The 27,549-nt window shown below is 43.1% G+C and overlaps 1 protein-coding gene across 2 annotated transcripts in view; it reads right to left on the bottom strand.

The window, feature by feature from the left end:
- LOC118122819 (alpha-1,6-mannosylglycoprotein 6-beta-N-acetylglucosaminyltransferase B) overlaps positions 1-27,549 on the bottom strand; it is a 62,885-nt gene that overhangs the window by 29,587 nt on the left and 5,749 nt on the right. For both annotated transcript variants that reach the window (XM_035179694.2, XM_035179695.2), the window contains exons 3-8: positions 20,429-20,573; positions 15,433-15,542; positions 13,412-13,485; positions 12,380-12,547; positions 10,573-10,737; positions 6,785-6,954 (exon numbers count right to left, since the gene is read on the bottom strand). In XM_035179694.2, the coding sequence (XP_035035585.1) occupies positions 6,785-6,954; positions 10,573-10,737; positions 12,380-12,547; positions 13,412-13,485; positions 15,433-15,542; positions 20,429-20,573 (832 nt within the window). The remainder of the gene's footprint in view (positions 1-6,784; positions 6,955-10,572; positions 10,738-12,379; positions 12,548-13,411; positions 13,486-15,432; positions 15,543-20,428; positions 20,574-27,549) is intronic.

The following is a 27,549-nucleotide window of genomic DNA, read 5'->3' as shown; positions in this document are numbered from 1 at the left end:
TAAGGGAAGAGTAAAGGGATTAAAGAGCATTAGGTGCCAAAAGTGGGGAAACGGGAGGAAACACACACACACACACACACACACACACACACACACACACACACACACACACACACACACACACACACACACACACACACACACACACACACACACACACACACACACAAACATAGACACAAACAAATCTATCTATTTGACTCCATCTCCTTCTCAGGAGCACACGGAAGATTAAAAGGATAAGGCTGGAATTATTTGATCTTTCTGTCATTACCAACAAATCCAACGAGAAGCCAAAACTAACGAGTTCAATCAGCTTACACCTCCATGATATACATCTCAATCATGATCGTAAAACAGTTAAAGAGCACGTTAAAAAAAATCTCACACTGTTAGATATGTGACAATTTTGTTAATTATGATGAACAAAGAAAATGCAGTTTAGTCTGAAATGATAAAAGTTCAACCCATTCTGCTGTACTGTTCCACCTGTTTTCACAACATGGTCACAAACTCACACACACACACACACACACACACAAGCACACACACACACACACACACACACACACACACTCACGCACACGTCCAAAATCTCGGACATGAACGTCAGAGCCATCACACGCTCGGCACTCACGACTGCAAATGACACAGACCACCTCCTGAATCACCACTTAACACCACTAGCATCCGGACAGAGGTACAGAACGTCTAAATGGAGAAGGGCCCGTTTCCACAGGAGCTTTGTCCCTTCTGCCATTACAGCACTTAACAAACTGCCAACTGCGAATGTTACTTGTACAAGAGGATTTATGGTCCATGTTTTATATTTCATGTGTTGTACTCTCCTACCTCGTCTGTGTCGACATGTGAAAACAAATTTCCCCTTGGGCACAATAAAGTCTAAATCTCTGTTCTCATTAAAATGTCGCCAAATGCAACTTCTTGCGTCTAAATGTGTTTCTAATCGGTTTTGGATGACACTGAATTTGGCAGAGAGGCATAAGTTAGATCAGAGGTTGGCTCCACACTCAGTATTTGTAAGTAAAATAAATTCCACGTTATTAAATATTCAACAAAAGGACAAAACCTGAAAACACAATAGCTCTGTTTTAATGACCTGCTAAGATCACAGATAGAATAAATTAAAAAAAAGAGATGAAGACAAAAGCTGCCGAAGACATTTCCTGCGGGCACACTTTCCCTTTCTGTCACGGCTGGCCACAGGCACCATGGCAACTCACCAGTTTTGGGGAAACGGGGAGAAGCCTCGCTCCACAGCCGCCACCGCATTCCCTCCTAAAGGAAGAACGTAAATATCCAACAGGGAGGGGAATTGGCTGTGGAAGATTTCCAGGCACATATTAGGCATCTGAGGCTGGTGCAGGGCTCACAGCGTGAGGAGAATGACATGGGCAGAGAGGAGGGATGTACGTGTGTGTGTGTGTGTGTGTGTGTGTGTGTGTGTGTGTGTGTGTGTGTGTGTGTGTGTGTGTGTGTGTGTGTGTGTGTGTGTGTGTGTGTGTGTGTGTTAGACGGCCTGGCACAGGGAGTGGGGTCTGGCATGCTAATCCATTACATAGGACAGCAGGATAGTGGTAGGAGACAAAAACTCACATGTTGTGTAACTGCCATGATCACATAAAGCTGATGTTCCACTTTGATGTGCACGCCCCATCTCATTTTAAAACAGAGCACATGGGGAAACGCTGTCTCCCTTTGTGTCGTCCAGCTTTGTACACGTGTGAAAAGTAACTCATTATTCTCTGGTTTCATTAAAAGAAATGGAAAGATAACTGCATTTATGGGGGGGGAAAAACATCAATAACACAACCATCTGGGGAAAAATCTGATTTTACAGTTTGCTTTTGCACTCGTTCGTTTGTGAGTTTTCTCCGTTTTTCTCTTCCTTCTCTTTCTGGAGGCACTTTCTGAGGCGCCAACATCACAAGAGGACCTTATTTTCTTAAGCTGTGGTAAATCGTGTCCTTATGCTGCAGCAAAAACAATGTGTGTGTGTGTGTGTGTGTGTGTGTGTGTGTGTGTGTGTGTGTGTGTGTGTGTGTGTAGGGACATACAATCTGAGTGAGGCCTGATTCAAATCTTTCTGGTGTGGCAGCGTATTGCTGTGTGAAGCGTGAAGTGGAGCGTATAATCAAATTGTGTAAATGAGCCATATTCCGCAGTGTTTTCTGGTCTCTCCGACGTTTCCAATAAAAAGGTTATTGCTGCCACAACAGATAAAGAAAAATGGATAATATCATGTAATAAAGTGGAGAGTGTGTAAGTCATGTTACAACAAGATATTTTTATGTTATTTTAACCTACAGAACTTATCGGGCCACAACAAAAGGTTGTAGAGAGATTCTGCTGTTGTTGAGCTCAGTGGAGGATATTTTTTTAAGGTATTCACACTCTGAAAATGAACCTCAACCTGACGCTGGCAGTATAATGAAGCTCTTTGTTGGTGCATCGGGGTAAAAAAACTGCTTTGATATCAACTTTCTTTTCTAAACTGCATAATGCCTGCATGCGCTCACCTGTCATCAGGCTCGGTTTGTGAATCTCAGACACATTTGACCCCCAATCACACATTTCTTAAATTGTTTCTTTAAGTTACCGATCACACGATGATTCAACGCTTGTCTGTATGTGTGCGACAGAGAAACACAGAGAAATTGCCTGGTGGCTGTGTTAATGTGCTCTGTCAAGTGCACCACTGAAGACAGTTCACACAGAGACGCAGTCGGCAAAGCGTCCACGCAAGGCAGTGCTCGGATGCTGGAGAAACGTGGAACTACATCAGTGTGGGACCGAAACACAGGGAGACGGAGTTTGAGCTTGAGTTGGTAATGGTGGTGACTCAAAAATATCGGGTCTCTTCAGATTATTTGTGGCTGACAACACGACTAAGTGTGTGCACACAATGCTTCTCCGCTCTGCTGACAGAACTCCCTGTACCTGACAGCCCCCCCCCCCCGACTCCCCTCTTATATCTCCCCCGCCTCCGTTTCCTCGCTCCTCAGGTGTTGAGGTGTCATGCTCCGTCGCTGGCTAATTACCCATGTCGCACCGGGAGGAGATGAGGGGAGATCCCAAAGCGGAAGTAACAGCTGTCTTCACCGCATTGCAAAGTGCCGATGGAGGGGGGGGGGAGCGCGACAAGTGCCAGTGTTACTGACAGAAATGATGTCTAAGCCTCCCGAGACTCCACCTCGATGACAGTAAATCCAGGAGAGATGAGAGACAGAGACTTCACCACTTCTCTTGTTCTTTTATTACCAACACTCGGCTTCTGAGTGGAATCCGTCTTTTACTTTTCACTTCACGACCCGGCTTCCTGTCAAACAGGTTCACGTCTCTCGAACCCCGAATCTCACTGCAGGCAACAGAAGGTTTGGAGAAGTCGTGAATGAATAATGCCTGTAGTCTCAGATTGTACACGATGAGTGAATAATGCAGACTGTGGAAATCAATCATTTCTCACTTTGAATCGGTCTCATCTGTCGTTCTTGAATTATTACCATCGAATAAAATGTGTGTTAGGAAATACAATTTTCAAAATGCGTCCAATGATTAAATATGGATTCGTTTTGAATGTTTCCAGCAATCATGCCACCACCAGGGCACTTTTGAATTTTACAGCTTAGAATTAGATGATGATTACCCACATTTCTTGCACCACCAGAGGTGATGTGCCGCAAGACTGTACAACCAGCCCTGCTCCCAGTAGATCACACACACCTGTTGTATCTGTATCAGGGTTTACAGTGGGTCATTGTGTCATAATCATTTTCCTGAGTAATATCTCATGTACTGATAAAATGTAGATGATTTACATGGACAGTTGGGCCATCCGTTGCACACAGGGCTATATGTAAATTCCCCTGCCCTCATATGTAAAATACTTGAAACATCCTCTTAGTTTAACTTACTACATATGAGAGGTTTACAGCGTGGTGTTTATATCCACTTGTTTTCATGTGTACTTTGTAGTTGTACATAAGAAAATTGAGGTGGATGGAAACTAACACTTCATATATTTGTGTTATATTGTTTGCATGAAAAGTTTTAGACGAATAAAGTCTAGATGGTTGATGGAATAACTGCAAATGTACCATTATTACAATGAAATAACTACAATACGTCCGTGTTGCTATAATTGGTGCATCCCTTGGTGCATATCTTGCAGCAGTGTGTGGAGAGAGAAAAGACTAATGTTTTTGTCCAGAGAGGAGAAGCTGCAGGGAAAGTGAGCTGGGATCTCACTGTGAGGAAGCAATGTGCGAGAGCAGCTGATTTGTCTAAGCAGGACAGCGAAGGGGAGACGCCAGCCAGTGTTTACTCAGTGAAGCCACCAGAGAGTCGTAGCGCTGCCAATTAGAGCCAATTATGTGATGCAAACTAACAGTCTAGCTGCTTTCACACATGCACTGAACTCTTCTGTATTTTTCTCCAGAGGAGGTGCATGTGTGAACGCGACTTTCCGAGTGTGACACTCCCGCATTCTCTGCAGACTTTCACCGCCTGACCTTCTAGTTTAATGCCCTTGGAAATCCAGGGAGATCCGAGAGCGAGTGGGGCGGTCGATGATGCTACTAACGCGTGAGAGAGACGCACTGTTCATGGCACCACCAGGACACTTTGACTGAGCAGCGTTTTAAATTTTACAGCTAAGAATTAGATGATGATTACCCACAGCAGTGTTCGCAGCTATGTGAGGACACGCTCGTGCACAGCGTAGTGCTTCTAGCTCAATGATAAATCCAACCTTACAAATAAAGTCAGGCCAGATGGCAGAGCTGCTCCCAGGAGATAACACGTACCTGATGTATCTTTATCAGGGTTTACAGTGGGTAACTGTGTCATAATCATTTTCCTAAATGTGATATGTCAAGGTGAGTAATAACTCATGTTTGACAAAGATGTGTAGAGAGTTTGTGGTGATTTGAGCCGACACCGGTGTCTGTGTGTTGTAAAGAAAATCACGTGATCTCCGCCGCGGAGTTAATACGTCACTTCCTGCATCTGCCTGCTGCACCCGGCTGCTCCACATCTCGCCTGAATGAAGCGGAGGATTTTGCTGCTGTTGTGAACGCGTCTGTGCAAACTCTGGGTAAACTGCGTAGCCAATTCTCCGGATTTTACCCGTAGGTCATGTCTGAAAACAGCTTATGATTCCGGCTGTAACCGAGCTCCCAGTGCGGCTAATTTTCGTGGGGGAAGCATTAAACACATCAGCAATCCTGTCCACACAAGAACCACAGCGGCTTCTCTCACAAAGCCTGGGTGGGCAAGTGAAGAGCAGAAAATGTAAATAGATCCAAGCCTGAGGGAATCTGTGGGAGCACAACCCACATAACGATCTGTCAATTTAATGGCACGTGGGAGAGGAAGAGTAAGGGATGTAGAGAAGTGTTCCCTCTCCTCTTTTCATTAACAGTCACAGGGAAGGGGTTTATGGATGTTTGGCATGTGCCATTAACGGGACAATATTTAGGACGGCCATTAAAAAGACGGAGGGGGTATAAACACTGGGCTGTGTCTTGAGAGGCTAAAAGCAAGGACGGAATACAATCAGATATATAGATACTTATATTCAATACTTTACATATACAGCTTTTATTCTTTAAGGCCAAACCTTTCATTTCCTCAAGAATAGAGGGAAATATCAGCCTTAACAGACACTCTTAGATAAATCCCTGCTGTCTATAAACTCAAACACACACACACAGACACACACACACACACACACACACACACACACACACACACACACACACACTATAGACATTAATCTACTGGAAAGTGCAACCCCTAACCTTGGCTGATGTTTCTCTGCGAGTCAGAAACTTCTACAGTTTTCTAACATGCTCCCCAGGTAGCCAGACCGCATTGATTCAATACTCCATGACACCAATTAGTGGGGTAAATAACAGCAGGGCCCGCGGAAGAATTCCTCCCGCGCCATCCTTCCCACCTCACTGGTGTCCACAGCTTGTTCTTATCAAAGCAGCTTTTCTCCACAGCTTGGAAATCTCAGATCAAAGTGCAGCTCTAACTCATCAATGCCCCTTACCTCTTTCCCTACAGCAATGGATACAGTGCTCAATAACAAGCACACATTATCATCTGCTGCAGCTCCACAGAAACCCAGCGGCAGAAAGGAATCAAATCGAGTCTTGTACACGTGAGGCCTGAGCAGGAAGATCACGGCACGAGAAAACGTCCACGCTGAGACAGCACCAACCTGCGGTGACAGTGAACAGTCTTATATTTTTAGATGGAACCATTTCCTATGTCTGACTGAAAGACACGTTGTGCATGTGTGTGTGTGTGTGTGTGTGTGTGTGTGTGTGTGTGTGTGTGTGTGTGTGTGTGTGTGTGTGTGTGTGTGTGTGTGTGTGTGTGTGTGTGTGTCTGCTGGTGTATGGACTTAGGTTTGGGATGAGGAGCGACAAGCACCTTATCTCAAACAGAAGGACGTGCACAGGCTGTAGAGATGCTGTCGAGCCCTCAGGTTGATACGGCACTCGGCAGAGAGAGAGAGAGAGAGATGGCTTAACTGTGTGTGGCGAAAGGTGATGGGAAACAGCGTGTGGGGCAAAAGCGCTGCGATTTGCAGAGCGTCCAGAAAAAACCTTTTCATTCAAAGAGAAAGATGATTCCTGCACGTATGCCCCAACATAGGCCGACCATTACCTCACGGAGCTGTGTCTTGTGCCACCAGCTTCAGAGTAATGTGAGAAAACAACAGAATCGGAGAGGAATGGGTCAAACTTACCCGTGAAGTTCCTTGAGAGAAACCGAGATCTTGAGGTCGTGCCCCAGCACGTGCAGGACTGTGAGGATGTCGGCCCATTGCACCATCTCGCCCAACGGACCCCCCTTCAGCACTTTGGGACTGAAGACGTCCCCGGACTCCTCCGTCAGGAAGCCCACATGGACGAGAATCTGAATTCAAGGGGAATAAAACAGAAGTCAAGGCAAGAGAAGAGTGGAGCACGACGCAACAACATGTTGTGTGAGTACGTTTTGTAGAGAACAAGACGTCGTCTTCATCAATCTGAGGTTTTTCTCTTCGATCTCCAGCCTGTGTGGTGAATCATTGAGATCTCGTGAGAGCAATTTTCTCAATATGCTTAGATTCCAATATTTGTCATGTATCAGTGATGTCAGATATTTAAAAATAATTAGAAACACAATCATCTGTGCATGGAGTTGAAAAGTGACCTGTTGAGGGCTAATTGATATGCAGAACGACAGGCGAGCGCTTTAATTGCTGATGGGGGAAGATAGAAGTTCTCAGCTATTAACCACATAATAACATTTTTCACATTTTTCAACAGATGGAGGCATTTTTAGTTACTTTAGTCTTAAAAACTTTTATAGACCACAGATGTATTTATCTATTTGTGACAGTGATTGATAACTGACTAACAACAGGAACCCTACACCTGTGTAGGAGACCGATTTGCTTTAACTTACCATCTAACAAACCTTGTTTTCAGATTTCTTCGATACTGCCTTCCTAAATCAATTTATGAGAATCCTTGAGGAGACCAACAGCCCCCTCCAGGCTACAGCCTACTTTAAAACTGTTAATGGGGTTTCACGAGGTGTCAAGTCATTTTCAAATGGATGCTTTTTTAGACTTACAGTTAGAAATGTCTCAAAGGCAGTTTTTTAGTTTTCAAACTGATACCAAATGTCAAAAAACAAGATGATGGAATGTGGAGGCTTAATTCAAAGTTTTGTATTTGGACATCACTTCTTTTGATGCACACACACTCATTGACAGGGTCAAAGAACTAATTAAACATAATGATAATCATCATAAAGTAATTTTATCTAAACAGGAAGTTAGAGAGGAAGGAGAATTTAGCAGGAAACATCTGTGGCTCTTGTCTGTGACAGATCACTGATGCTTGAGGGAAAGATTTAATTTTCTGAAGCTGAAGACGGATTCGCTAAGAGTGAAGTGCACTGAGAGGAGACAAACAGGAGCAGAAAGAAAAGGTTGGCCAGAGATGTTCCATAAAACATCTGTCTTCTCTACAAATCCGTCTCTTTCTTTTGTTTCTCAACAGGACTCTGAGTGGCAGTGATGGAGGCCGAGGCCGCGGGGTCTGGTTAATGGACCAAAACCATTACTGTCAAACGCACAGTTACAATAAACACTGCCTGCTCCACTGAGGGGAGGTAGCAGGCTTCTGGGAAGAGCGTAATGTTATTAACACATTTATCCAAGTGAAAACTGGCCGATGAAAGAAACTGATTTGAATAAAAAATTTGAATATGTCACATAAAGTGAACTTGTTTGCAAAATGCAAAATTAGAACAAATTGATTTCTTTGATCTCTCATGTTTCATTTTTGCTTTTGGAGCAGATGGAGGAAGGTAAAAAACAAAACAACTATAACACAATACACAGCTATTGATTCGGACCACATTCAACTGTGCTGTATTTATATGATGCTCCATACATGCACGTACAGAATGTAAATGTGTAAATGAAAAAAGGGTCAGAGACGAGTGACGCATCAACACAAACCTGTGAAATGTGCCAGATTGGCTTATTTCTTGTTTTTATATATATATATATCCATGTCCATATTTCTTTCTGTGCAGTCCTGGTCTTCAACACGTGTTTAATACTATGTTGCTTATGTTTCTTATTATGTGTCTGGAAAGCAGCTTCTGTTAGATGAATCACACATCTCATCAAGTTTATGTTATAGGATTTTAAATCCGAAGATAGTCAGATATATTGTTACATTATGTTTTTCAGATCGTCTGATTCTTGTGAGCACGATCGACTTGAAGGAAGTTTCTTTGGATTTGGTACAAATGCTCAGATGAACAGGTTGGATTTTGTTGTTTGAAGCTCAAGTTCACTGTGACTTCATAGAACACAAAAACATGTTTTTGCTCTTGTGATTTAATTAAGTCTGACACAAAAGCCTTTTTGCCTCGACACCTTGAGAGAATCAAGGTTCAAGTTTGGCACAAACGTTCACATCATGGAACATGGACCAAACAAAGAGTCAAAGACACATTCAATATTTTTCTTAGAGGGTTTCTGCCATGTAAGGTATCTCTTATCACAACGATGTTTGTCCAAGTGCTTATTTTTCCAGTAGGTTTGGTTATAATTTGTTATTTCTAGTGCTACCAAGGGTGTAAAATGTCACGATTAACAGTTTAGACTGAGTCACGATGGCAGCGTTTGTATCTGGGATCTTTTGGCTTCATTTCTGGATAGTGGGAGGAAGTGGAGACATCTTTATATAAATGTGTTCAGGACCGATGATCATGACTTTTGTCTGCGTATGGCAAATAGAAAACCAGAATTATAATGTCTCCCCTCCATACATGCATGGATCTCAAATACTTAGAAACTAAATCCTACACTCACTTAACCACACATGCGTTCGACAGTCGGACAGCCGGCCCTCTAGGAACGAACATCTAAGATTAGTTCCACTTCTGGCTCAACTGCACGTTCCCCTTTGAATTACACGACAGCTACACTTACACTTGACCTGGATATTTTCAGTGTTTCTGTAACGCTCCATGAAATGTGATCCAGGCGATAAAAGTGATTCTGCAGTCACCTATTTTCTACCATATTCAAATGTCTGTGGATTTGAAAGTGAATTTAATAACTGGCCGACACTGACTGAGTTATTACCTCTGTGGTGTGGGCCCAAGCTTAAAGCAAAGAGGCCTGCTGGCATCTCACAGGCAGCCACAGATGACGGTTCCAACAATTCACTGTTTCATTAACACATGAAAACAGCCACGAAAATAACTCTGCAATCCAAGGATGAAAAGAGAAGCAGCTTGGAACACTGAGCTGGCGCAGTGATGTGGGTGTTCTGCTCAGTTACGTTTTATAGCATGAAAGAAAATGGTGCTTTGGTGTGCATTTTCTGAATATACAGTCCAAATATCAAGGATAAAAACATGATTTTGTTGTTTTGTGTTAAAGTTAAAGTATCTTGCACGGGGAGGAAACCAGTGTCTGCTGCCATTTCATCAGGCGTCTGATCCAGCAGGGAGTTTTTAGATATCCCTGTAAATGTCAGGAGAGCGAGTGCACCGGAGCCAATCAGGACCTGCAATCACTCTCCATCATTTTCTACTTATTTCTTCAACTGCACAAACTGTGATCCTGCACTGATTCACAAAGAGGAGCCAAAGATTAAAGAGGAAAATGTTGGTCTGGCCTGGATCAGTTGTTTCAGTCTTACAGTAAATGTTGGGATTTAAAGTCTGTGGTGGAAACTGTGTGATCCACAAACCTCCTGCGCCAAGATTTTACAGACTAAACAGATGGATTTTCATCAAATGAAGGGCTGAAGAATATGTTTCCAGTGTTGTGGGGAAAGAAAAAGACAAGAAAACAAAATCTCTTGAAACAGAGAGAAGCCTTTTCACTGGTTAGTGCCTCTGCTGCCTGTCACCACCACACTTTGAAAAGATGAAACCAAACAGATTGTCATCCCGCACTTTCATCCTCCGCTGTGTGCAGATGTAACTCTGGGTGTGAAGATGCCTCATATTCACCCTTTTCTGCTCCCTCCAGAGATTGCGAAGCTTGTCGTCCAAGCGGCGTGCAGCAGAAGCCCACTGCGCCGCCAGCATGCGGATGCGTCTCTTCATGAAGCTCAGCGATTCCTTCCCGGTGCCCAGCTGCTCCAGCAGAGTCCCGATGTCGGACTGGAAAACCGCCTGGTGGACGGGAGCAAGACAAATTACTGGAAAGTATCAAGAGGGCAGACAAATAGATTTTCCGATCTGATTTCATAACCTCAGCCGAGGATGTGAGGTTTTCGTCTGTGTTTATTTTTTTGGTGTGGATCTTTTTAGATCCACACCAAAATTTCTCAGAGAATAATTCATGGATCTCGATGAAAAGAATCATGTTTAGGAGGCTGATATTTAGCAGTGTGTGCAATTTGATGCAGATCCAAATAAAACCCAGATCCAGTGGATTTAAATGTTGTTTCACGAGGGGACTGTTGGGCCTTGATGGGGGTTTGTGCTCTATTGAGTGTTCTGCAGACCTGAAGCAGAAGGGTGCAGGACACTAGAAAAATATACGTTGTAAGGCTGTTTTCTGCAAGTGGAGCTATTTTCATTTGAGACGGTGGAGCGTGTGCTGTCCTGTCTCGTTATCCGCTGGTGCCTTGGGCGAGGCCTCTCTACCAGGCTGCCTGAGGGATTCCTGGATCATCCTCATAAATAGTCTGCTCTCATTCTACATCTCCTCCTCCGTCCACTATGATCACAGCATCACACTCCAATACCAGCATGTGAGTGTCAATCAATGGAGTGAGTGCATGGGAAAAGCCCAGAAAGACTTAAACATATACAGAAGAGACGCACGGAAAAAACACAACCGTCTCTCTCGGACACACATCTGCGGTGCAAAGATTCTCTCCCAGATGATCAATATGCAGCGCTGCACTGTAGTCGCACAATGTGGGTGAAATATTGCCCTCCAAAGCAACTTGTGTATGGCACAGCACAAAATGCAGCGTGCCCAGGGGAAGCCTCCGGATTAGTATCATTGAATACAAGCTGGCAATTAGAGCCCGACGGTGGAGCTGCAGAACAAATTTGCATCAGGGCCTGTTGTGCCGGCTGTATTACTCTGAGGAGAGGAGCAGGGGAGGGGGAGGGAGGAGGCAAACGGCGGGTGAGACCTTGAGGAGTGATTATAAGCACAATGCAGCGTGAGTTAATGCTGAGAATCAAAAAGATTAAATGTGGAAAACAGCGATGAAGACTGGGAGTGACAGCGAACACCCAGTGAGAGATGAGGTAGAGTGGGATGCAGTTGCTGCCAGAAGCGAGTGATGAAGAGAACATGAGAGTGAACCTTGTGTACTTAGATAATAGTTTCAAAACACTGTGTTAGCAGTGTTAGGCAAAAAAAACAAAACAGCTTTATTCACACATTTTCATCCAAAATTTGGTCACGTCGTATTTTCACTGCTTAGAGCTGGACATGAGTCATCAGCCTGTTTTATCTGCCTGCAAAGATTTTGACTTAAACATATCATAGTATAATCTAGTATCATATTATAATATTCTGTCTGCAGTGAAAGGTGTATATTATGTACGTATGTGTATTTATTGTATCTAATTTTTATTCTATTCTATTTTGTACATCCACTTGCTGTCTTCTCTATCTGGTTTTGACCATCTCCTGCTTTAACAAGTGAATTTCCCCAGTGTGGGATCAAAAACTTTTATTTAATCTTATCTTATCTCATCTTATCTTATCTCATCTCATCAAGAGAATAGTGCAGCTGGATAATGTCTCTGCAGTGATTTCTCTGCGGTCTAAATTGAAGTGTTGCGTTACCTGTCTCTTGGGCAGAGGCTTCAGGGTCGGCGTGGCGGTCTGGTTCCTCCAGGCCAGCGGGGGGCAGAACCACTCGACTTCACTCAGGTAGATGAGGAAGGAGCAGTCGGAGCCGTCCACACCATAGAAGGCGTAACAGGGATCCGAGGTCCAACGAGAGCGCATCCACTGGAAAGACCCAAACTGTTATCTCACAAAAATGTAACTTAAGTTGTGGTTCACATATTGCTCCCCTGTGTTCTTTATTTTAGATCAATCTAAACAAGATCGTGCAACAATCTCCTGCACCCAGTTCAGGCCCTGAGTTTTCCAGTCTGGACGCATCTGCCCATTTGTTAGTAACTACAGAACCATCTGTAACATCGTGAGCCTAAAAATCCTTCTGAAACAGTCTTTTACCCGCTGTTAGTTGACGACCGGGCCATGGACACACACAAATCCTCGATCAGCAGCACATAAGGTGGAACAGTCACTGATTTGCACATAATACATGTGCAGTGTACATGGGACTGATGAGCATATTAACGGAGGCCTGCGTCATCCATAAACATGTGATAATAATAGGCCGTGCTGCATGTGTGTATTTTTACTCTCTACACACAGACCTTTTAGTTACTGCTCTTGAATATCGTACAGAAGGTGCATGTTTTTCTCACCTTTTGTCGTGAGTTCCCTCATTTCCAGGCAATTATCGAAAGAAACACACTTTACCTTATACTTATACTGCACGCACGGTAATTTTCTGCTGCTATTTCTAACAACGCGTTAAGGCTGTAATTCACACAATATATCTGTAGAATGTGTGATTATAAAACTATATTTCATTTATTTCCTTCCTCTTTGCTGTCACTTGTATGCGTACATGTTTTGCTCCATTAAACCAGTTCTCCCAGAGAGCTTTTAAACATCCTCTTATCTTATTATACGAAATGTATGTCGCACCAAGGTGAGCGATCAACAGAGGACATGGGGATGTTTGTTGTTGTTGTGTGTGTGAGATTGTTTGTGCCAAAGTGAGATATGAAGACTTACATCCATCTTGCTGACACAGTCTGGATAACGGGGATCTTTAGGAGTCTCACATTGTCCTAATGTCCCGTCCCTCACTGGAGAAAATACAAATGCAGGGTATTTATCAAAGGCATAAACACACATAGACACACAGACACACACACACACAAAATACCACATATGTCAGCCTCTGGCATACATCAGCAAAATACGATGCAGAATTTTTTCAAAGACACAATAGTCCAACAAAGGAGGAAGGTGAAAAAACATCCTGTGCTGTATTTCGTTTTAATGTGAGGTGTAATTCTGCAACACAAAACCAACCCGATAAAATTGATAGATGTAAATTACAGATAAACTGTATTAGCATTTAAATGGTGATTAATACAAACTAAATGGTTAATATTGATTGATTGATTAAAAATGAATGCCCCTTAAAATGTGTCCACTCTGCCATCCCCCCCATGAGCACGAGCTGGACGTGCAGATAGAGAATTTGTGTGTGCAGGTGAACATCCTGTCGTTAACGCTGCTGAATATATCATGAAATCCATAGTTGAAATCGCATCGAAAAGAACAGGAGGACGGCGCCCTCCCTCCCTCTTCCACACAAGTGGCCGTTAAAACATCCGTAAAGATGGTACCGTATTTGGCAGGTATTCAGCATTAACTCACTAAATGCTGCTTTCGCTTTGCAATATTCACACAACAAGTATTCAGCTACTGCAGGGGAGTCGACCCCCACTCCTGACCAATCAACCCCAAAAGTCCACATTCACATTAAGTTTGGGTGGAAATCTGTTGCGTTTGTATTCAGGTGGTTCGACCGTCCCCCCTGGTGAAAATGAATAAATCTCTATATGCCTATATTAATATAGGCTCCTTCCTTTGGGATGAACAGGGACGATATGGCGAGTGAGGCTAAGAGGCTCTTATAAAACCTCGGGCTCCCCTGCTGAATGGCCGAGCCTCTGATCCAACCCGCAGGCTGGATTTACCATAGATAGATTGCATAAGTGTGATTCATAAAAAATCATAATCTTCTCCCCTCTTCCCATCTCCCTCTGCAGCTCAGCTGACTCTCTCCCCCTCCCTCCTCCCTCCTCCCTTCATTTCTCCCCCTTGAAGCTCAGAGCGGCCGAGCCTAATTAAAGGAGCAGTTGCAGCGTCTCCGCCTGCATCCTGCCAAGCGTCGAGGAGCACGCTCGCAGACAAATAATTGCCATCCATTCTGTCTGATTAGCATGATAACGGCGGACCTCTCGCAGTGAGAAGTGCCACCGCCTGCCGCTGTCAAAACTTAGCCGAGGTTCGGAGCGGGGGCTGCGTTCAAATGATATCAGACATTATGACAACAGACAAATTATCTCACACACTTTAATGAGACTGTGAGCTGAACTGTTTTCAGTCATAAAGTGCAGTGTAGTGGATACAAGAGGGGAATTGAATTGTAAATTAAATTGTGCTGTCCGAAATTCTGCTCCGCGCCCGATAAAGAAATTGAGAATGAAGGCTAATAAAAAGAAAGCCGACAGACTTGGATCCCATTAACGAGGCGGTAATTCATCACAGTGATTTAAACATCCTGCTGTCACGTGGTTATGATATGTGGTGGAGATGGAGCATCGTGTGTGTGTGTGTCTGTGTGTGTGTGTGTGTCTGTGTGTGTGCGGTGCATAAGAGCTCTTTTCTCCCTGAGACACAACAGTGACTTGGTATTTGGACGGGTAATGTGCCGTGAATAACGTCTGTCATGTTCTATACGATCAACCAGCAAGTTGCATGTTACACACAGATTGTGCAGTCAAGCGTCAGACTGGATCCAGGCTCGACAGTCGTGGGGTAAAGTGGGAAAGTGTTTTCGGGATTGGAGGGATTGGAAATGGACAGAGAGGATTCATCTGAGGGGCTGCAGCTGTATTTAGTATTCTAGTATTCTCCAGGTGTGTGACGGGGCAGTGGGAAGAAGGTGTGTGTGTGTGTGTGTGTGTGTGTGTGTGTGTGTGTGTGTGTGTGTGTGTGTGCGTGCATGTGTGTCGTACCTCTGTTGCTGGCCATACTGCGCTGCAGGATCTGCTCCACCCTCACTGCCATGTCAGACATGTTCTGGGCTATGGCTTGGATGCGCTCCACAAGCCCTATAGGCTGAATCCTGATCACACACATAAGGACACACACACAGAGAGAAACACACACACACAGACACACACAGACACACAGGAAGTGAAAATCTAAAAATATTCCTGCAACAACCATCTTGTAGTTGACCTGAATTCTCTATAAACTGCAATCAGGCGTCTTCAAAAGAAAGAGGACGGTATATTTCTTTTACAACTTTCTTCCATCGCCCAACAGCCGTTTGCTTTGTTTTCCCACCATTTACAAAGTGGTGGAAGAAATGCTAATTGTCCAGAACTTGAAGCGTGAAATGGGAAAAGCTTTTAAACAGTGACAGATAATTTATTTGTTGAGATGGAAAAGTGAGTCAGCATATTAAAGCCGGTCCTTGGGGGAGAAATAAGAACTGAAGTCAATTAAATTGTAAGCAAATGTGTTTCGCTGCACTTGACCTCTGTAAGCTGTTGGCAAAACAATGGAAGGAAGGAAGCAATATTTACACTGGAGAGAGAGAGAGAGAGAGAGAGAGAGAGAGAGAGAGAGAGAGAGAGAGAAGGAGGGATGAAACTCGGAGAGGTACAAAGGAAAGAGGATACGTGATAATGCAGGGTAACAGTGCAGAGAGACTGTGGAACGCTCCGGCACGACAAACAGAGAAACAGCAAATGATCCGAAGCTTTGTTCAGTCCGGGATCCCAGTGCTGGTAAAAGTTTCATTTCACTCTGGAGCCTGTTTATCAAAACACTTTTCCGGGACGTGCAGCTGTGCAGTGTCACCAGAAACAAACCCGTGACACATTAACCGCTCTGCAAGGTGAAAAAAGAGCCAGCTCAACAATCTGTGATCTTTCTGATGATCTAACAATGATCCGTCAAAGTAAAGAGAGAGAAGTTTTCCAAGCTGCAGCACCTTAGGAAAAGCACCGCGACTGCCTACATTAATGCTAAATGGATTTATGCAATAAATTATAGAATATTCCTGTAAAAAAAAAAGAAAAAACACGTCTCCCTGCTGGAATCTCGAAGAAAGAAAGTCTGTATAAAAAGTCAGGTTGACCTGAATTGACAAAAATCCACTGTGTGAGTAGTGGAGTGAAGTTAGTGCAACTCTTTATGGAACTAGTAGAGACACAAATACTGAACTATAGATTATTTTCATTATTTTTTTAATATTGATATGGTATGGAACCATGAGTCAGAAATAAAGCTAAACTAAACTTAACATTAAGCGTTTGTGGTGATTGTCCATTGATACATTACTATTTATAATGTCATCAAAATGCAATCTTTTATCCATCTCGTGCCATTATTTGATGCCTCGACCACCACTGGACGTGACAATATTATCAATAAATCAGGACATGATAGAATATTCACGTCGTTTTAATAGGACTAAATTGCTGTGTGTACAGGAGCAGATAATTGTGCACGTGTCCTTGTCCTTGTAGATGAATACACTCAATTAAAGTTTGCCTCGTCCATAACGAAGAAGCAGGGTCTTCCCTCATCTCCACAGCGAGCGTGTCCCAACCGCTGAAATATTGATGGAGGTAAAGAAATACATGTTTTCTGTGTAAGCTCCATTTGCCTTGGGTCATTAATAAAAACTATATTCTTCACCATCAAGGCCTCATTACAGAAGAAAATATAACTTTAATGAGTTGTTGAATTTCATATTCGACATCTTTAAAAAACAATCAATAAAAAAAAACCCTCATCAGTAAGTGATGTGCAGTGTATACGAACATATTTCACCACATACAGTAAGTTGACCTACAGGAGTGAATTGGTGTTTTCCTGATAACCTGTGAGGTTGTGCAACACTGATCTAATCTCTGTTAGCATTTTATTATTTTATCTTTGTTTACCCGCTCTCTGTGTTTCCTCGTTGTGAATGTATGAGATGTAACGATAGCGATTCCTCAGTTATTGTTTTTGCTCCGTGTGCGGATGAGGGCGGACGGCTGGTTCGGAGCGTAGAGCTTTTATCACTTTTATTCTATGAAGCGTTTTGTGTTGCTTCGTATGAAAAGCGCTGTACAAACAAAGTCTGATCGGTTTATAGATGATTGATTTTCATTGTGGACGTGCACGCTCCATATGACAACTAATGTTTTATGTGGAAACACATTAAGATGCTGGAGCTTGGCAGAGTCATTAAGGGAAACCACTTTTATCAAAAATATTTCAATAATTTTTTAATATCACTGAAAATATCTTTTATTTCCTTCTATGAAAGAGAAATTCAATTATCAAGGACACACTGAGGCAAAACAAATAAATGCTCCCCTCAAATTTATGTTTTTCTGTCATTGTAAAAATTCGTCTCAAATCTGACATTCAACAACAAAAGTAAAAAATGTCAAATTTAACCCCAAAGTTTCCCCACATCCCTGCTTGTCTTTAAAGTCGTGTGCCGACAATGTTATAATCAAACCATTATGAATCAACGGAAGTGCTGCCTTGGCCTGTTTCTACATGAAAACAAACAGGGAAATGACTTATGAGCTCTCTTTTCATGTAGCAGCGTTATTGGAATTTATATTGCTCGTTAAACTGCTCTGAATATGTAAACCGGGGGAAACTCACGAAAAACTAATGGAACGGTGGTTCTAGGCCAGATGCAGATCGAGCAGTAAAAAGTCTGAATGTATTTCTGTGTGTTTCTCAGGGGAAAAGCAATCTCACTGTTATATGTTGCGTAACTAAACATATTCCTAAACTGCAATTTCATTTTGTTTCAGTGCAGAACCCAGAAAGTGGGGAAGTGGGAAGTAGCCAAAACATTTCACTCTCCCCTGTAGACCAAGCAGGTCAGAGTAAATTAATTGCCAATTACACTGGGATACAAGTACAAACACAGATTATTAGACGGTGACACAACAGACAGACGGTTGTGGTCCCACGTGGATTCATCCCATATGCTAAATGCTACATGCTAGACAAGGTAATTACTTCTTTAACATTACCCCACGTGGACAAAGTTTCTCTCCTGCCTGGCGATCACACACTAATCTTTGGGGTCAACCCCTGACCCTGAGCCGTGCAGCGCTTTTTAATTACCTGAGCGAGTTTAAACGAAGCCGAGAAGTGTTGGTTTAAAAACTATTTGGCCTTTTCTCTCTGTTAACATTTCCAGTTTCAGTCCCTGAGAGGCCAATTAAATGATTGTTAGAACTATATGACTGAGAGCATATCCAAAGGGCACTTTCCAGAGAAAATTAAATTATGCGAGTGTAATATCAAATAGCAGATAGAAAATATTTTTTACGTGGAGCTTTGGCCACAGTACAATACATATTAGCCCCCAGGCTTGTTGTGAAAGGCAGAACTCGGGCCAAGTGCGACACCGCATCTCTTCTGTCATTGTTCATTATTTGCGGCCATATTGTAAAATTGCTCTTATTTCTTATTGCAAAACCTCTCGATGTATCATGAGAGGTGATTATGTTCTGTGTGCAGACTCTATTGAAGAGAGGTTTCCTGGCTGTGAGGACGAGGGAGGGAAACAGGCAGCAAAGGCAGAAGTGCAGGGGGGGGGGGCCTTCCTCTCCTCAAACCCGGAGAAGGTGCGTGTATGAGGAAAGGTATGTTGCCATGGAAACCGCGGAGCACACGCACAACTCTGGGCACCGTCAACTTGTCCAGCAAGACCCCTGCTCTTCCTCTTTTTTTTTTTTTTATGTGACAGTCTCTTTCATTTCTCCATCTGCCCAGGGAGTTAGGGATGCAGGGACGGAGTTTGTTCCAACACATATCTCCTCCAACTCTCTTCACAGCGTCTCCTCCACTGGGATGCCCCCAGGCTCTCCACTTGGCCTTCTTCCTTTTTCCCTCGCACTGAATCTCTCAGGTCTACCTCAGCCTCCATATTTTCATCTCGCCATTACTGTGCCTGGCGAACGAGACAGAGTATTCTGCAGACCTGCGCCTCCTGTTCATCCCTGACAGCCTTGAGCTACGGTGCCTTCTCCGCCTGTTCCAGCGCCTTTCAATCGCTACTGACAAGCCCGCAGTGACTTCCCCCGACGCCAAGATAAAATTCTGCAGATTTTTACTTTCTAACACGAGCAAAACTAAACCGTGCGACTTTTAACCTGGAGCGTAGGTCTGTTAACGAACAGCGTTATTCAGATTCTTTGCCCAGCCACATATAACAATATGTAGAATTTAGGATTCCCTAATTATTTTTATGATTAAAAATGTGACGCTCACAGCTATCTGGTCCTCTAGTAGAAAAATTAATTGTAGTTCAGCAGTTAGCACCGTCACCAGTAAGTATAGGATCCTGGTTTGAGTCCCGATTTGGTCGGGTCCTTTCCTAGAGGAGTTTTCATGCCCTCTCTTGGTCTGTGTGGGTTTTTCTCCGAGGACTCCAGCTTCTTTCCAGACATGCAGACTGGGGTTATGTTAACTGGCGACTCTAAATTGACCACAGGTGGGTGTGTGAGAGTAAATGGATCTTCAAGAGCCTCAAAGGATAAACAGTATAGAAGATATTTGGAAGGATGCTTTTCAGTTACATTTTACAACATAGACGGCAGATGGAACAGGACGTAGAATCACAGCTTGTGGCTCCTGAGCTTGAGCTAAATTACCTGCATGGAAAGTGTATCCAAATTCAAATTACCCACTTTACTCTACCTCTCTTCGTGTGTTTTTCAAAATTGTATACGAGGCAGAGACGAGCTCAAACAGCGAGAGCCATTACTTTCCAAGGGCCCAGTCATTTCTCCACAAACCCGCTGCAATGCAATCTTCTGACGATCGCGCAGGTGATGAGCCGCCTCCCCCGCAAACTCTCAGGGACAAAACCCTAAGTGACGGCAGCTCGTCTGTCACATTGTGTCCAACTGACAAACCGATGCTGTTAATAGTCCTAACGAGCAACAAAGGAGATATTGACATTACAAGCTGTACCTGTCCAGTGCCGAGCTGAGCTCATCCAGTCTGTGGTTGTCTGTGGTGTTTCCCAGTTTAGACAGCGTGTCCATCCTCTTCATGATGACCTCCAGCATCTCGTTGATTTTCCTCAGCACCCCTCGGGACTCTTGGCCCCCAAGCACTAAAAAGACACAGACAGATACTGTGATACACAACCACTGTTATAAATGCAGATGGTACACAGAGTGTGAGGAAGACGAAGAGGAGAAGGAACGAGACGTGAGTTATAAATTAAATTAATGAGTAAGTTAATGAATTTGACATTTTTATGACATGGTACATTTTTTATATAATGACATTGGCTTTATATAACGTAGACCACAGAGCCACAGGCACAAAACAAACACAGCAGTAAATCATTTTCTCTGAAATGATTTACTGTGCTCGCAGTTTAAAAGCACTGATGTAGAAAACCAAGGCCACATTTTAAATCCCATTTATTTTATGCCCCATTTTACTGCTGGTTCACTTTAAAACATCATTCCAGCCGAGTTTCTATTTTATTTTCTCTTTCATTAGTAAACCAGCAGCTCGCCGCGAAACAGCGCTCTCACAAAACACGGGAACGGGCAAATTAGTCCGACAATATTGGTTTTGTCTTCCTGCTTCACTCAAATTAATAACAACCTGACCGGCGGTAAACCGGAATGATGCTTTTGGAGAACACCCAGTCAATTACAGAGCCTGCAGCTACAGACGATAAGGTCAACGCAGGTTACAGACGCCACAGCCACCGTGTTGAGGTCCTGACCCGGCGCCGTCTTATTTGATCCACACTAAATGCAGAGCCCAACTGCCCCAGAATTCAAAATCACCAAAAGCCTCCCATGTGTCTTTGCTGCAGAGTAAACACAATTAGCTTGTTGCCTCAGACAGAAGGTCGTCGTGCATTTTTGATGAAGTAGATGCGAAGAATGGAGATAAACAACGACACCCTCGGGACCCGGGACTGGATTTGGGGTCCGCACCCCTGAGAAAAGTGGTAGAAACCCACAGCGGCCTCACGTCGTGCAAGTGAAAATAAAGCCTCACCTCTCAGTGTTCCCCCATCAATTGCATTACGCTTTAGAAACTGCAATGTGTGCAGGCTCACTTCCCCTGTCAGGGTTCATTTGTCACTGCCCAGGCTAAAGCCACCTTGCACTGAAGGAAATTGTATTACATCACCAGCAAATAAAATAAGGAGAGGGAGAAAATCTCCCATTTCTCTGGGTCCATGTGTGTATATTTGTTGAGGTTTAAAAATGGAAGAGAAGCGCTCCGGAAGAAGAATTACAAACAAAGAAAGAAATTCAGTGTTATACTTCAGCTTTAAAGTGAATTATATTAGGGAAAGCCCAGATATTCCCCCAGATCTTTTTCCCTTTTATTGCCTGCTCCTATTTTCTTCTCCCTCTTTGCACAGTTTCCGTCTTTTCCAGAATATCTTCAGTAAAACTGGCCAGAAAATGAATAATTCAGCAGTTAGACAAATTTTCTTTCCTCCAGACAAAAAAAAAAGAAGAAGAGGCTAAATGGATTTCAATTCACATTTGCAGCTTTATATCCCCAGTTTAACAATACATTTAAAAAGATTGGAGAAAGAAAAGGAGGTAAACAAGTACGCCACTGCAGGGCAACACATTACCGTGCCGACCAAACCTGTTGCACTTAGGACAAACCTATTCCACCGCCGTAAAATTTAATTAGTGTTTTAGGCTTTTTGTGAGAAAAAAAAAGAAAACACTCTGGTATTATTCGGGTTCATGAAGTAGATTCGGGATATTTGCTTCGTCCAGAGGATCGTGAATCAGCCGCAGTGTACTTTCTGCAGTAAATCCAAACAAAGCCTCTGGGCTTTGGTGTGGGAAGAGCAACTCCACAGCAACGCTCCTCGTACACATTGTGCTGCTAAATCACTATTACTGCCACCGAGCACCCGTCCTACACACACCACATTTTTACAACCCTATTTGTTTACAATCGACTGTTCCTCGGGCCGGCTCTCGCCTCGCTCCTGCCTCTCGTGGGAAACATCGGCTAATGGACGGTCCGGCTTGTCGACGGCGCTGCAGCAGCATGTTGATGGCATCCGTGTGCTCCTCTGCGTGATCCCTCATCTGCTGGTTAATAAAGGGCCAATTTAGCAGCAGCTAATCTCATTTAACGACTCAATTTCGGACGTGTCACAGCGCAAATCGATATCATGAACAAATTCCAATTAAATCACCATTTGTATCGTAGCCCGCTGCGTCCACGGTGCAACACTGACCAGCTGCCAGCAGCTGCCCGCAGAGAGTCATTGGCTTTACGCACTGTCATGCAGAAAACTGAGCTACAGCTCTTCAGTCCAAGAAGACGGATGATTGGATTGAAGACTGTGAAATAACATTGAATACAGTTAATGTTCCTCACACATTATTTTTTACTGCGGCTCAAGCTCTAAACATTTGTTTTCTTCGTCGACTTCCAGATCAGTCTCGCTAGGTCATGATCACACTGTGAATAAAGATGGACGACATGATGTCGCCCCCAAAAGTGAAGCCAAAGCATCTCATTCACCACCTCCTAACCTCCTCCGTGTTAGTGGACGGGACATGGACCCAAACAAAAAGCCAAACTATAAAAAGGATATTTGTCATTTTAGGTATAGTTCTCACTGATGTATGGCCAGGTGAATCTCTCAGGTCTACTTCAGCCTCCAGATTTTCATCTCGCCATTACTGTGCCTGGCGAACGAGACAGAGTATTCTGCAGACCTGCGCCTCCTGTTCATCCCTGACAGCCTTGAGCTACGGTGCCTTCTCCGCCTGTTCCAGCGCCTTTCAATCGCTACTGACAAGCCCGCAGTGACTTCCTCCGACGCCAAGATAACATTCTGCAGATTTTACTTTCTAACACGAGCAAAACTAAACTGTGCGACTTTCAACCTGGAGCGTAGGTCTGTTAACGAACAGCGTTAGTGCTGACAGGCATCACCAAATAAAAAGCCAAACTATAAAAAGGATATTTGTCATTTTAGGTATAGTTCTCACTGATGTATGGCCAGGTGTTCATTTTTTGTTCAGTTTGGTTTTAATTAGTTATTTGATCGTATAAGAAACAGGGTTGTACACAGATTAATCCTGCTGATGATCAAATGTACACAGGCAACTGGACTCGCTTGTGTTTCTTGAACACGTCCAAGTCCAGTTCGATCTGCAGTCTATGGTCACAGCCAGAGCTTCTTATCTCTGTTCTTTAACTGAAACCCAGTAATCTTAATGTTATTTCAGACACCACCTTTCATATTCCCCACCTTTCCTCCCTCACCTGATCCCTGCACTTCCACTGGCCTCTAAATCTCTCATCTGCTCCATAATACTGTTTAAACCTGAACCAGTTTGTCTATTATCCAATTCCATCTTCAGCGTCCGGGCCTTCTTCCCTTTGTTGGCCAGCAGCTGCTCTTATCACTGACCTTTACCTTTGACCTAACCTGCTCTATTCAGTCCTGCTTTCATATCCTCACCCTGCCTCACTGAGCCACCGCAGCCGAAGCCTCCTTCATGACTGATTAGTATTTTGCTAAGCTTCAGAAGTTCCCTGGTGAAGCCCTGCTGGTATATAAAGCTCATCCTTCAGGCGTTTCCACAGACTCTTCATCCGAGTCAATTATCTGTATATATACGTCCAGGATGAGAATGGCAATAAGTGTCCAACAGTGAGAGGTGGCGGTGCTTTTATTGATCCGTCTGTTTATGGATCACTTGAATATGGTGTCTCAACGCTGAAGTCACCGATCGCAGATTAACATCCCCAGAAAAAAGTCAAAGGAAGAGAGTCTTTTTAAGAGAGGCTTTCATCTGGACGTTTCAATGGGGATACTTGATTTATAGAAAGCCAGAGTCAAGTCCCTTGACAAATGAAAATATTGGATATTCACAAGGACAGCCTTTTGCAAAACAGATGGGTAAATGACCGTGAACACAGCGATATTAATGCTTCACGGACAAGTCTTTCATAATTCTGCAGCAAATGCAATGTGTGAACCAAAACTGTCCCTCAATTCTGGCCAATAATCTAATTTAAGCGTCTTCATGCCTGACAAAAATTGGGACGGACAAATCATGCAATCCACACTTTGCGTGATGCCTTATTCTTGTTTTCTTTAAACATGCAGCCCTCGGGGAGGCTTTAAAAAACGTGCCAGTGCATCTCAGTGCAACGGCTTTCTTGCCGTGTGTGGACTCAAGCACAATATTATCTCAGAGGGCGGCTCTGAGCGTGGCGTCTCACTGCACTGGGCTAATTCTACCAGCATCTACTTCAACACTGGATGATACACGCGTCTCATCACTTAGATAGAAGGTGCGTAACATCATTTAGGTCCTTTTGAAATTGAATAACCTCCGGAACACAATTAACTATGTTGCTTTAAACAGGCAGAACCTTTTATCAAATGGCAGCACTTTCCAAACAAGTCGTCAGTAAACCACATGGAGACAAATACATAAAAATCCACATGTATACACTACCAGTGGAAGTTTTAAAACAATTTCCTTAAAGTATTGTAACTGAAACTACTATAATGTTTACAGTAAAAGTACAGATGAGGCCAAATAAGCTGTGACAGAGTTATTACATGATTGTACAAATACTTTTGATGCAGTAACATGTAAATAACACTATTCTTGCATGGTAGAGAAAATAATTCTAACTTCTTCGCACATATTTGAATAATTAGAAAAGGAGCTAAGGGGAAAAGGAGGTAAACAAGTTAATCACTGCAGGCGAACAGGTTGCCATGTTTATATCAATCGATATTGATAATTATCGTTGTAAATGTCAAATCATTATTTCTTTGAACTCTAAATACAGCCGGAACAGAAAAATAAGAGACTCATGTGAGGCTACAGTGTCAAGGATTCATTATAAAAACACAAAATCTTCACAGTGACACATCGAGCATTCACATATTCTGAGGAGACGTAGCTGTAGTGGAAGTACCCAAGAAAAACAAATACAGCTGCTGTTGTTGGGTTTAATACAGATGTTGAGCAGTATGGTCTCATTGTGTTCGAGCTATAAAAGCTTAAACACTATTAGAGTCATTTTATTGATGATTTACTGATGATTAAATTAAATTATTGGACTTAATTCTGTCTTTTTCCTCCTTCAAAGGACGAACGTTGACAAGATATCTGTAACCATCCGAGTTTGTGATGGCGTTCCAAGCACAAGGCGTAAGAACCAGACTTAAAAAATATTCATATTCATATATATTCACTGTAAGAGATGTATTTTTATTTTTTAGACTTGCAGATTTGTGAATTGTTGATCCAGCATCTAATTTCTTTAAACTGTAAACAAAAAAATCTGATATGAGTTGAAATACAGCCCCAACAAAATCTTCTATAAAATTGTATGTGAGACTGAAGCTTTCTAAAATGTAAATACAACATTTCCATGCATCTTTATACGTCAACAAAACTATTGATTGTAGCAGCATGTCACGTTTGATTTATATGCACCGATCCCGGCTCCTCCCCACTGGCACCACTGAGAGCTACATAAATTAATCCTGTCGTCCATGATATGCACGCCGGCTGGTGAGTTTTCTTTCTGAGGGAGCTCGGGGTCAGACCTTTCCATCTCACCTGTCACCGGGATAAATTCCTACTTTCCTTCCTGCTCCGAACTCTCACACTCGCACATGCACGGCTCGCCCTCTCCCTTTCTTCTCCCCCCACCCCCTAATTTCAAATATTCATTACAGGAAAGGTTGATTGAGATCGAGTTTCTCTCTTCGTTCTGGCACCTTTGGGTTCGCTGCCAGATCCTGAAGCTATTAGAGCAGAAAACCTCCGTGGCTTATTCTGCAGCTCCGGCCTGATCGTGCCTGGCAGCTTGGAAAAGAAGAAACTACCTGCACTAATGAAAAAAGGACTCGGCTTCCTGTAGCTTCATTAAAACCTGAATCTATCTCACCTCCACTTCACGCTATCTAGATGCTGACCAATACGTTTCCTTTAGAGGTAAAACAAATTTTCATATACATGTTCTTCTTTTCTCAGTCAGACACAGTGTCTACCACTTTACGCTTATTAAAAACCATCATCACACACTTTACCCAGAAACACCCGAGTGTGATTCTGCAGAGTGTCACAGCCTGCAACCTTTCTCCAGTCTTCAGTAGTTTGTATCTCTTTTATCTTCTCACCACTCAGATTGTGCCAAACCATAAAAACGATAAAAACGTTGAATGCAAAAATATTATCCCCTGTTTTTCACACAGAAAGTTTTGCCTGAGTGCAAACTTTGGAACAAGAAGAGAAAATGCGACAGAAACCAAGAGTCAGATAGTCGATTAGTGAGTCTCAGTTTGCAGCTCAGACCAAATAATACAACAGATCCTCAGATAGATCATTTTCATTTTCAGCCAAACAAAGTTAGAGCACAAGATCTAAACAAGCCGAGACGTTGCTTGTGCATTAATTAGTGAAAGTTGTTTTTCCTCCACGATATCTATAGGAAATATGCATCATGATCATAATATTTATAACAACAATCAGTTAATTTAATTCTGAGCTTTTTTTTGTCTCTTTTTGGCAAATTAATTTCACTGAAAATACATAACTATTATTTCTATGTTGGGGTGTGAACCACACGGTTACATCTCTCAGGAGCAGAGGTGTCCAGAGGCAGCGACAGTTACCACACATTCATCTCCAGTTATTCTTAACTACCGGGAGAGAGCACTTCTACTCCCAGCAGATTACAGATCCCATTCTTCATTCAAACAAAGCTCCGGGGTTCACAGCCTTGATAGACCTGCGGACGCCACGCCCTCGCTCGGAGTCATGGCAGGGGAGACTCATTTTCATGCATCGCCGAGTGAAGATTGCTGAGCCATGAAATACAAGAACGTTCCGTGAGTGGCTGGTTGGACAGGATGCTAAACATGATGCTCGGACTCTGTGATGGATTAAAGCTGTGTGGACAAGGCAGGTTTTCATTTAGATGGAACCCTGAAAACTGTCGATGTTCTTTCTCGAGCAGTTTAAACATGTGTCTTGTCAAGATGCATTCAGCACAGCAAATATAATTGTTAACGGTAGGTGCAAAAGGTTTAAGAC

Source organism: Hippoglossus stenolepis, chromosome 16 (genome assembly GCF_022539355.2).
Source record: "Hippoglossus stenolepis isolate QCI-W04-F060 chromosome 16, HSTE1.2, whole genome shotgun sequence".
NCBI lineage: Eukaryota > Metazoa > Chordata > Actinopteri > Pleuronectiformes > Pleuronectidae > Hippoglossus > Hippoglossus stenolepis.
The sequence above is the reverse complement of the archived record's forward strand: the minus strand, read 5'-3'. Positions and strand labels throughout refer to the sequence as shown.